Genomic DNA, 11,025 nt, shown 5'->3' on the forward strand with positions numbered 1-11,025 from the left:
AGCGGCGGAGGCGTCGATCGTCGACCGGTGAGAGATACTGACATTATGAGAAGCAGAGAAGAACAGATCGAGAGGCGAGAGAGAGAAAGTAAGAGTGAGGCTATGATGAGTTTGAGAGTGAAACAGCGCACATCTGATTAGGTTTTTCGACTTTTTTGGAATTTTTTTCAATTATTTTTTTAAAAAAGCAGGGGTAGCATATGCTATGCTACCTCTTGTTACTATATAGGTCTGCCCCTAATCATTATGGAACTTAGGGTTTTAAAGCAAACAAACCTGATTCAGAGAAATTCTCTCATTTAATTGGCAAAAAAAAAAGAGTTTATCTTGTAAGAGATCGCCTACTTTTAAATTAAAATTAGGCAATAATAAGCCTAATATTAAAAAGAGAATTAGCCCAATAATAACTACTTTAATTTTAATCCATTTAGTAACTAATTCTATTTTTATATGAAAATTAGTCCGTCTCGTTTAATAATGTTTGTAAATAAAAAAAAAGCAGAAAACGCTTCGTTAACTGAACAAAACCAATCGGAATTCGAATGGCCATTAACGGCCCGTTTGATAGTCGTTAGTAAATTGCGGTGGAAATGAATTTTAAGTGTAATTTTATTAGTGAAACACCCTTAAAATCTCCTCGAGGAGACATTTTTCCTCCATCGGTAAGCAATCTCACTTTTAAACTTGTGTTTTTGTCTCCAAGGGGAAGCAATTTCCATTACCACTCATTGCCACCTACAAGGTGGTATTGGATGAGAATGAAAATTCAAGAAGGAAAGTGGACACTTTAGGATAAATTAGCATTACCATGAGAATGGACAATGATATTTCTCACAAATTTACACACAAATTCGTTCCTATTACCACCATTTATGACTCACTACCAAACGACCGTAAGAACTGATTTCTTTGTGATTTGGGATATTTTTCGGGAGGCTAGGGTCCCAAAAAAAGCAATTGCGGCTTTCGACTTTTTTTTTTCCTTCTCTTTCTCTCTCTAACATTCTCTCTTCTTTCATGTTGAATTCATTTTTAGTTGCTATAACAACTACGGTGAATGCTGACAGTTATTTCTACTCCTGATACTATTCAGAGTCCAAAAAATTTTCATCTGATGGCGCTTGATACTTCTTCACTAAATACATGCCTTTCCTTGTTAACCCGGGTAATTTCAAGCATTTCTTCATTCATTTTAGTTGAATTTTAATCTCGGTTTTGCTACTTAACTGGTTCCACCTTCTAATAATTGCTTGTAAACATTCATATGCTGTAATTTTTACTGGGTTTTATTTGTTTTGAGGAATTCTTGTTCTTTAATTCTGGGTTGTGGCATTTTACTATTTTAGTTGGTATTTTGAGAAAGGAAAAATTGACAATAGAGGTCTGAATTTTGGGTGATAATTTTTAAAAGGTTTGAACTATTGATTAACCTGTGTAGGTCCCAACTTTAGGGGGTCTTAACTTTTAGCGGGCCTTAGTGATTTAAAATTGGCTTAATAGGTCATCACTTGTAAAACTTGGGTCACATCAGAAGGGTTAATTGAGGGAGGGATGTAGGAACTAGGTGAGATTTAAAAAAAATCTCCAGTTTTTAGTCGTCGAGGCCCGCTAAAAGTTAAGACCCCCTAAAGTTGGGACCTACACAGGTTAATCAATAGTTCAGACCTCTTAAAAATTATCACCCAAAGTTCAGACCTCTATTGTCAATTTTTCCTCTGAGAAATTTATCTGCTTTAGTAGATTTATTGTGTTATCAATCATCTGCAATTGCAATATTTGTTGCTGCACTTTTGCAATTCATGTCCTTTTATTTTATTTTTTTGGTAGAGCGCTAGCTGTTTCAGTATTTTTCCCTGAAAATTATAGTATATGGTAATTTCTGTAAGTTTTATTCTGAGTTTTTAAAACAAGGAAAATGATATACGTAGCCCTTAGGGCTATGGATAAGGTGCTTAAAATGGAAATAAAATATTAAATCAAGCATTTATTACCTCAATTGACCTGAAAATGTGTCTTGAATTTTTAAACTATTTCCATTTAAAGAAATGTATTCAATGCTTATATGTAGCACTAAGGGCTACATATAACATTACCCTTAAAACAAACATCTAGAATTCGGAAGAAGTTAAGAACAATGACTCTCGTCAATAAAAAAAAAAAAAAAAAGAACAATGACATTAAGAATGACAAGCCTGGCAGAATATTAGCAGCAGTTGCCCACCCATTGTTGCATTCCCATGAATTCGAGCATTTTTTTTGGCGTATTAGTGATGATAAATTTTGGCATATTATTTTATGCACCTATAATATGTTATTTCAACAATTCAAGTGAACTTACGTAGAACCCACCTATCGCTGGTTTGCAGAAAAGATCTAGAAGTGGTTAAGCTTTTAGGTGAAAAAATGTCACTGCTTCCTAACTTTCTTGTAATAGTTCCTTTGGGTTTTTAAATTGGTTTTGCTATTGTCACCCGCCATTCCCTTAACTAGATTTAGAGGTTGTTTCGTTGTTCTGATCCTGATTTCCCTACAAAAAAAGTTTTTACTAGGAGTGCTAATCGAGCGAGTCGATCACGAGCAGAGAGTTGCTCAACTCGTGCTCGCTAAGTTTCGAGTCGAATCGAGTTGCTCACGGACAACTTGTTTAGAGTTTTGGTTCACCTTGAATTCTAGGCATTTGATTATTATATCATGTTTTCTTTAGAATTTTTTTTCCTTTCATACTAGATCAATTTATTTTTAGAGTGTTAATGTATTTTTCTATCTCTAGGAAGAATTAATTGAAAATGTTTCGGTTGCATGCAAGGTTATCGAGTTTCGAGTTCAATCGAGCAAGCTTAAGCTAATTTGAGTCGAGCTTTGACCGAGTCGAGTTCGAGCTGCTCACGAGGTGCTCAACTCGATTAGCTAAATGAGTATACAAAGTGACATTTGGAAGTTCACCTGTCTATAGGTACTTGATGAAATTGAAAAAATATATTGCAAGAAGGAAAACCAAGAGCTTCTTACATTAACGATAGCTAGTATTGACTTCAGTTTTGCATCAGAATCTATTTTGCCTCATTTTTCCATTTTTTCTCTCTATTATTGATAAACCATATGGCATGTGCTACTCGAGAGCACAGTTGAATTGTGAAAACTTAATTGCTTGATCTCATCTACTTGTAGGGAGTGGCAAGAATCAAGCTCATGACACCTTCGCTTTAATAGTTCCAACTCATATTGTCACCAATGCATCTCAACTTCCCGAGGAACTTTTGAATCCCAGTCCTAATAGGCAATTTGTTGTTGGATTTGATTGTGAAGGTGTAAATCTCTCACGTCATGGAATTCTCTGCATTGTGTAGGTTCTATATGCACCTCTTTTTTCAATTGTGAAAACCTTGCAATGCGGGCTTCAATATCATACCTCTTTTTTTTTTTTAAAATTATTTAAATTAGATTGTTGCAACTCAGAACTCTTTACATTATGCAAGTTCCATCTCCCCCTCTTTAATTTGTTCAATTTTTTAAATACATGGCAATGCAGGCTACATGCCTACAACGTACCTCCTTTTTCTTTAGTTGCAACTTTTGGTGGTGGGGGCAGGCGGGCATGTGTTTTACGATTCCATGTAGTAAGGAGAGAGATAGAAAGAGAACGTAAAAGGGCCCATGTCTTGGGAAGAGAGATAGAAAGAAACCATTCAAACCAATAGTTTAAAACGGTATGTTGTAAGACTTGTAACGAATTCAAAACAGCCGATATAGGGAAGTGTTCAGCTAGGAAAAATAAAAAATAAAAAAAAATAAATTGGAGGAAGTATTTATCATGTCATCTGAAATTATATTTTGATATTCTGTATTCAGTTAGTCGTAGAACAAGTAAGATTTTTATTAGTGAATTTAGGAAAGCCAGCTTAAACATAAGAAAAGAAACTTTCACTGGGTTGAAATAGAATTGGTATCTGTTGCATGTAGAACTAACGTTTATGGACAGTTTCTAGAAAACAAATTGTCTGAGTAGGCGTTGCATGTTTAATTACTTTTCGATAATGGTCTTGAAATAGAGGAACATTCTCTGGTTAAATCTTCCCATGTTTGAATGGGGAAATCTTGATGGTCCTTGACTCCTTTTGAGAATATATTTTCAACTGTCAATGTCTGAGTAGGCGTTGCGTTGCATTATATTTTCAGTTTGGTATTAAGTTGCACGATGTAGTGGATACACAGGTCAATGTCTAAGTTGGTTACATCTTTAATGCAATCTATTAGTAAAAAGTTTATCCAACATCCTGTTATATGTCCTTTCCTTGTTCCTTTTCCTGTTAAAGAAATAAATTCTTTTTGAATTAGAGTCTGCTGTTGGTAAAATTCTCATTCCTATACTGTATGGATGGTTACGTGTCATGTTACTAGCTCTGCCTTTTGAGAGCTTTCGTAGCTTGTTCAGATCCATGCTTAGATACCTTTGTGTTAAACAAGAATATATGATTTTTTTTTTTCTCAAGCACGCAGCTGGATATGAAATGCCTTTTCCTATTTCTTCGATTTTGATCGGATAGGAGTGTCAATTGTCTTCTTTCTCTGTGTTAATCATTGTCTATTACCTACATCAAATATTAAATATTGGCTGGGCTTATGACTTTCCTATTGCAAAGCTGGTGTTGCTAATATCTTTTTTGCATGGGTATTTCACTTATACAAACCAAATTTGTTTGTTCAATGAAGTTTATGCTTAGAGCTGATGAACATGCAGTATTGAGCTATAAGTGGAGTGCAAAATCGAAGGCTCATGTTGATGTGTCCAATTTTGCTCCACACAGATTGCATACTTGTTCAGGAACAACAAGGTCTGGCTCAACCATTAGATGATCGCATTTCATTCATTGGCTTGCTTGCTGATCATCGTTTTTGCGGTATGGCTAAGAAATGCTGACTTGAATCTTGCTTTAGATTCTTTGAGACGTCACATTCTTCTGTGATGCCTATGTCGCCCTTCTGTGTTAATATGATTTGTGGTGAAGAGTATTGCTTTATTAATTAAACGCGGAAGTTTGTCATTTACTATCAATCAATAAATCAAAAGAGGCAAAGAATCTTCTTCATTACTGGATTTAAGGAGGGATCCTGTATTACAAACAGCGATAACAAGACAATAATAATAGTAGCCCGTACTCTGCGCCGTAGTGCTGAAGGCTGCTATCACATTGTTCATTTCATGTTACTTAGACTTGTCACATGTCCTGAAATCATGATCTTACCCTTTTCATTTGAATTAAATGTCTCACACTCACTTACATTGCACATGATAGGAGAAAAAGCTTCCTTGGACTATGCCACTATGGTACACTATGACAAATGAAATGTAATATAATTCTATAGTCGGAGCACATATTAGTGCAAGCAAATATTGCCTCATTTCCCTTGTTGAGTAAGAGATCTTTCAGCAAAAGAACTTCATAATATGAAATGACCAACTGTCTGTCTTGATCCATCATGAGGTTCTTGGGCCAAAAAATTAATAGAGCCATGTTACGAATACCAAGCTCTAGATTAGTCTATATATATATAAATAGATAGATAGAGAGAGAGGTAGGATCCACTAAAAACTAACCTTAAGTTGGAAACGGAAAACGGACCTTTTTGCTCAGTTTACAATTTTTTGCTCATTTTGAGAAACTTTTGCTCATTTTAGGAAACTTTCGCTCATTTTAAAATGTTTTTGCTCATTTTACAAACTTTTGTTCATTCTTTGGTTTTTGCTCATTATATGTTTTTGCTCATTTTATCTTTTTTGCTCACTTTATGTTTTTGCTCATTTTAAGATATTTTTGCTCATTTTAAGAAATTTTTTGCTCATTTTACGTTGCAGTTTTCAGCATAAAAGTGGTTTTCACGTGATTGTATTTCTATATATAGGAGTGTTTATGAGCCTGCCTGGATCCCAAACTATTCAAGCTCGGCTCGAAATTTTCTAGAGCCGAGCATAGCAAAGTTCAATTCCAAAAGTTTGTGAGCATGCTCAATATATATTTTAGCTATGTTATTTTCCATATTATAGAAAATAAATGAAAAGTAATACTTAAATTGAGCACAATACTTGTGAAAATCTCAAAGTAAGTAGTCTAAATCTATTTATAGTGTAATATAATGTAATTTTTTTTAACTCAAATTGAGTTCTAAGGTAAATTGAACTAGAAAATTTAACCTTGAAAAAGCTCGAGACTTGGCTCGAGTTCGAGTAAAAGTGCAACGAGCCGAGCCGAGCAACCCCAGGCTCGGTGTCGGTTCGGCGCGTTAACACCCCTATGTATATATATATATATATATACACACACACAATATGCCAAAAAAAGTTTTCATGGGCCAGACCGCTACTAGTCCCAACTGACATTCTGCCCTAGTTCTTGGTGATCTATTGCCTTCCCTAAGGCTTAAACTACTATGAAGCATCATATTTGTTATAGAAACTTTACCATGTCAGCTTCTTAGTTGTGTATTGTCATGTTTTACACCATGGTTGGTTATATGGATGAGTTGTCTTGGCATATTAGATGTTGTTTACTGGCTTGTTCAGGATTCCATGTACTGGAGTTACAGACCCTTTACAAAGCAGATGTCCAATGCTGCTGTGGTTGATGTCCGTCTTCTCCCTATATATACCATAGGATAATGGAGCAATTGAATGAACAATCCCTGTGGAAACTTGCAGTTCGAGGTGCATTAGACTGTAGGTGTTTCTGCATGAATTAGAATGGATATGCAGATTGGCCATCCATATCTCCTATTCCCGGTTTGCTGTAGATTCATACTATCTGCATAGATTGGTCACCTTAAATTGCCTAATGTAAAATCATAGAGTTTGTTATGGACTTCAGTAAATTTAGTTCGAGAACCCTCCACTTAATGCATTTTAGGCTTTTGTATATGAAAATGTTACATTAGAAGCTAGTGAAATTTCGTTGTAAAGATGCAATCTTCAACACTTATAATTTATGACCTTCTATGAGCTTATGGGATATGTTATGTTTTGCATGATTGAACTCTAAATGAGCTTTAGTTTCTACTATTAAGATTGTTTTAGATTTACGGAAGTATAGTCAAATTTTTGTTATCATTTCTTATTAGGTGATTTTTGGAAGTGGAAAAGTTCCGGAACAAGAGATACTATCAATCATTGATGTCACATCTGGGAAAATGGGATGCATTATTGGAAAAAGGGGAGCTACAATCCAGTATATATAAGATTCGTGCAAGTAATCTCCTACCCTTCAACGGAATCCATGCTTAGTTTAAAACTGTCGCTTTTTGCAAAAGAAAAATAAAAGAAAAAAAATCCTTCATCTGTGATTACAGTGCTGAAAATTTCATTGGAGGTGATAGAAGACCCTCTCACAAAGTAATTTTAAGAATAAATTAATGCTCTCTCATGCCCTAAACCCTGAAATTAATGATCTATAAGCATGAAGCCTTTTGTGAGTGCCCATTACGAGCTAGATTAGTGTAAGAGTTAGCATCTAATTATGGAAAACAGCATGGTCATTATAATTGGTCAGATTGTTGTGACGCACTTTGTAGCCATCTTGATGCAAATTCACTGATTACATAAATTACTTTTTCGTTGTTATTCGGTATAATGAAGCATTCTATTAATTATTGTTGAAATTATACTTTTTCAAACCATAGAAAATAGTGGTTCCAAAAATTAAAAATTCAATGTGAAGTTCTCTTATGGAGTATGTGATTTGTACGATGTTAATACACAGAGCAGTGTAATAGTAGATTTATAATAGCTGTTGTGGTTGCGTTATAGCATATGACAGATGGTGCACTGTGATTATAGAATACATGTTACACTTAGGCTTCTTGCTGAACTGTAAATTGAAATTCATTGCAGAACATCCTTTGATATGATTCTGTGGTCTAAAACAAATATTGAGTATTGTTTTCTGAACTGATAACAACAATGATAGTTTGTGGTTTCCACCACTGTTGTGGCCCCGAGCATTGTACATATGTAGTAGTATGAAACTACTAGCGTATATAGTCTTCATCTATATTTAGGTGAATTACGATAGATGTCTCTATAGAGAATTATGTTCATATAAGTGTACCTGTTAAAGACAGCATAATGGTCGGGATCTCGCTTTCATAGGTTGTGGAGAAAAAGTGAAACTATTTACATGAGAGAGGGGAAAGTACCTGGTGAAGTTGGCTAGTAATCGGTGCTCTGAAGTTTTAGTTAATTGGGTCCACCAACCTTGGTTTTTTTTTTAACCTGACCCTTTTGGGTAGTATGTATTGTGCAGTAGATTGGGTGGGATGACTATTGATGCTAATGCAGCAAACCGACCATGGACTAAAAATCAGAGAAGTGGGTGGTTGTGTTTGTGAGGTAATTGAATGAAGTACAAACTCATCTCTGTTAGTAAGTTCCATCTTCGTGTACAAGTGTGGAGTTTCTACCAAACAAGGACCTTAAATGCTAGGATGCGATGGGTTTCTTAGACCTAAACTGTAATTATAAAAGCACTTTTGCTTGCTTGCAAGGTGTGCACCTCCTCCCTATTCTGCCTGTTACAATATCCTGTTGGCACTCTCACAGTAACACGAGAGAGTCTGATCTTTCAATCTAGCTCTTCAGTTGATGAAATGCACTTGTAAACATGCCTCCTTGATGTCCCTTTCTTTTTTTCTTGTTCCCTCTGTGCAAAGATGGTGTCCTTGTGCACATGCATAGCTTACTCTATTTCCACAAACAGACAAGGGTGGTCCTATCATTTTAGCCTTGACATGGTGTATCTCATACACTTGTAAATTCTGGATTCATGTCTCAGTTGCAAGTATCTAAAATCAATCTCGATACCTTCTGAAGAAGAGCTGCACATTGACTCTGTCTGTTCATACTACTATACATTGGATGTTCTTTGGCTGGTGCTTCCTAATAGAGTAATGGTATCATCCGGGCTACTAAATGAGGATTATGTGAAGTTTTTTTGTGGGCTTGCCTAAAATCATGGCGATATGTGCTGTAGTCAGGCTGAGTTGAGTAATCCTTGTCTCATCTGTGTGTATAACAAACTGACCATGTGGGGAATGTGTGCTGGGTGGACTAATGTTGATGAGGATCAGTCCTTACCCCCATTCCCCCTGACCACGACTTTAGTGCTTGAGCTGTTGCTGTTTGTCTGGTATCTGGAGGTTTATGGAATCGATTATAGAACAATGAAAAGAAAATAAAGAGTAGTTCTGAATGCTGCATGTAAAATAGTCCATACTCCTAGTGAAGAGAAGGAAACTGGGAACTATGGTGTACATGCATTGGGCCTAAAGTTGTTGCCTAATTAGATTTCAATACGCTACATAAGGTGTACTTCAACCTAAAGAACCAACATAGTGCAGGCCATGGCAACAAGAAGGCCCTGCCATATCCCAGCTGAACATTAGCTCTGTCACAATCCCGGCCCAACCACCCTAAGTTTAGCACCACTTGCTCGGCCCAAAGTAGAGTTTATAGCATTACACTACAAGCAAGCTACGTCCTACTCTTACACAACAGCTTAAACCATTCAGTTGGGAATCAATACACAATTTATGCATTTGTTGTCCCATATTTTCCCATTGCAGAACACTCCACAACAATGCACAGGTGGAAACTCAAAGAAGGCCATATTGATACATGTATTAGAATACGAGTGTCAGACTCGATATTGGTTCTTGAGTTTGGCTTGGATCATTAATTTGAAGATGCGGGGACATAGTGTCGAGTTCCCACAAAATCATGATCAAGACATGCGCTAGGTTATTTCCCATTGTTATGCATTTAATACTAGTCAAAAGTATTAGTTCCCTGATTTTGGAGAAAATTGATTCGTTTAAGTGTCCATGGCCATGTAGAATTAAACTTCATCTAGAATGAAGTCGTAGCACCATAACTTACTTTTACGTAATTGCTATGATTTGAGCGTTGTTTTGGCTATGATTCGAGCTCAATAATCTTTATGCAGGTATTCATCATAGGAACAACGAAGCAAGTGAGAAAGGCGGAAGCCATGCTGAGAGGAAGCCAGTAAGGATGTAAAGATTGTTCAGACTCATATTGTGGCTATTTAGGTTTCATGATCTGGACTCATTAGTATCTCAATTATAACCTAATATACTAAACCTCCTAATTGATGCTATTTACAGAACCCTCCTAACTGATCCATGATTGTAAATCAGTAAGAAAGAAATGAATTCTTACAAGTACATTATTTAAGAGAAGTGGTTCTCCTCTATCCCTTTGGGCTTTGGCTAAATTGTTATGCGTGGAAATAGATTTCCAATAGTGAAAAATCGTTATTCTAAGGGCTGAATCAAAAGGTAGGAATGTTATATTTCCCCCTCTATTTCTTGCTTTAATTCCCCTATCATCTTCTTTTCATTTTGTCTTTTGTATTTAACTTTCCATCAAAGGAACCAAATAAAGGAAAAACAATCTATACTTTTGTTTTTCTTTGGAAGACGTTTTTTCTTGGAATATTTTCCATTGAAAAGTGATTTGTCAAAACAAATGTGTAATTCGCAATTGCGATATTATGATATTATGGTGTAGGTCTGAAACGTTTATAGTTGAACTCACGTATGTATTATAATTTTGTAAATGTTAATTACAAGAAAAAGAAAGTTTCCATTAACCTGCATATCAATTATAAGGCTCTGGTAACAAGTTTGTTACTTGTGTTGATTTCATTTTTGTCATATACTCCCTCCGTTTCCTAAAGATCTTTCCTCTTTTCGTGTAAGGGTGTTTCCAAAAGATCTTCCCTCTTTTGCTTTATTCCTTATTTGGCAAAACAAATTTTCCTATTTACCCTCTCATGTCACTATCATATGGTCCACCATTACATTATTAATTCAATTTTACTCCCTTTCTCTCTCCTACTTTAACCTCTTTTTATTTGTTTATTTATCTTAACCCATTTCTTTCTCCTACTTTACTCATACCATGCCCCATACAACTTGATTTTTCTTGGTATCTGTAGGAACAGTAAGTGGGAAGAT

General features: G+C 35.6%; 1 protein-coding gene across 21 annotated transcripts; it reads left to right on the top strand.

Annotated features, from left to right (window-relative positions):
* Positions 1-912: 912 nt before the first annotated feature.
* LOC104903708 (uncharacterized) lies at positions 913-10,469 on the top strand. 21 transcript variants are annotated; one of them, XR_007269661.2, is made up of 6 exons: positions 918-1,165; positions 2,807-2,953; positions 3,169-4,898; positions 6,560-6,716; positions 7,111-7,238; positions 9,990-10,469. XR_007269661.2 is itself a non-coding variant. In XM_048636220.2 (4 exons), the coding sequence occupies exons 1-4, from the start codon at positions 1,144-1,146 to the stop codon at positions 10,061-10,063; spliced, it is 327 nt and encodes a 108-aa protein (XP_048492177.1). In that variant the 5' UTR covers positions 917-1,143; the 3' UTR covers positions 10,064-10,469. The 21 variants fall into 21 exon arrangements, 2 of the variants coding, with proteins under 2 accessions (XP_048492177.1, XP_048492178.1); XR_007269659.2 differs by having other exon boundaries at positions 6,560-6,712; XR_007269663.2 differs by lacking the exon at positions 6,560-6,716 and adding an exon at positions 9,610-9,783.
* The last annotated feature ends 556 nt before the right edge of the window (positions 10,470-11,025 follow it).

Source organism: Beta vulgaris, chromosome 9, assembly GCF_026745355.1.
Source record: "Beta vulgaris subsp. vulgaris cultivar EL10 chromosome 9, EL10.2, whole genome shotgun sequence".
In the NCBI taxonomy this organism is placed as follows: Eukaryota; Viridiplantae; Streptophyta; class Magnoliopsida; order Caryophyllales; family Amaranthaceae; genus Beta; species Beta vulgaris.

Coding starts and splice junctions, on each gene's coding strand:
- LOC104903708 (XM_048636220.2), top strand. CDS start 1,144: ATGCCTTTCCTTGTTAACCCGG. Junction 3,307..4,805: donor TGTTGGATTTGATTGTGAAG/GTGTAAATCTCT, acceptor TGCTCCACACAG/ATTGCATACTTGTTCAGGAA. Junction 4,899..9,989: donor TGCTGATCATCGTTTTTGCG/GTATGGCTAAGA, acceptor ATCTTTATGCAG/GTATTCATCATAGGAACAAC.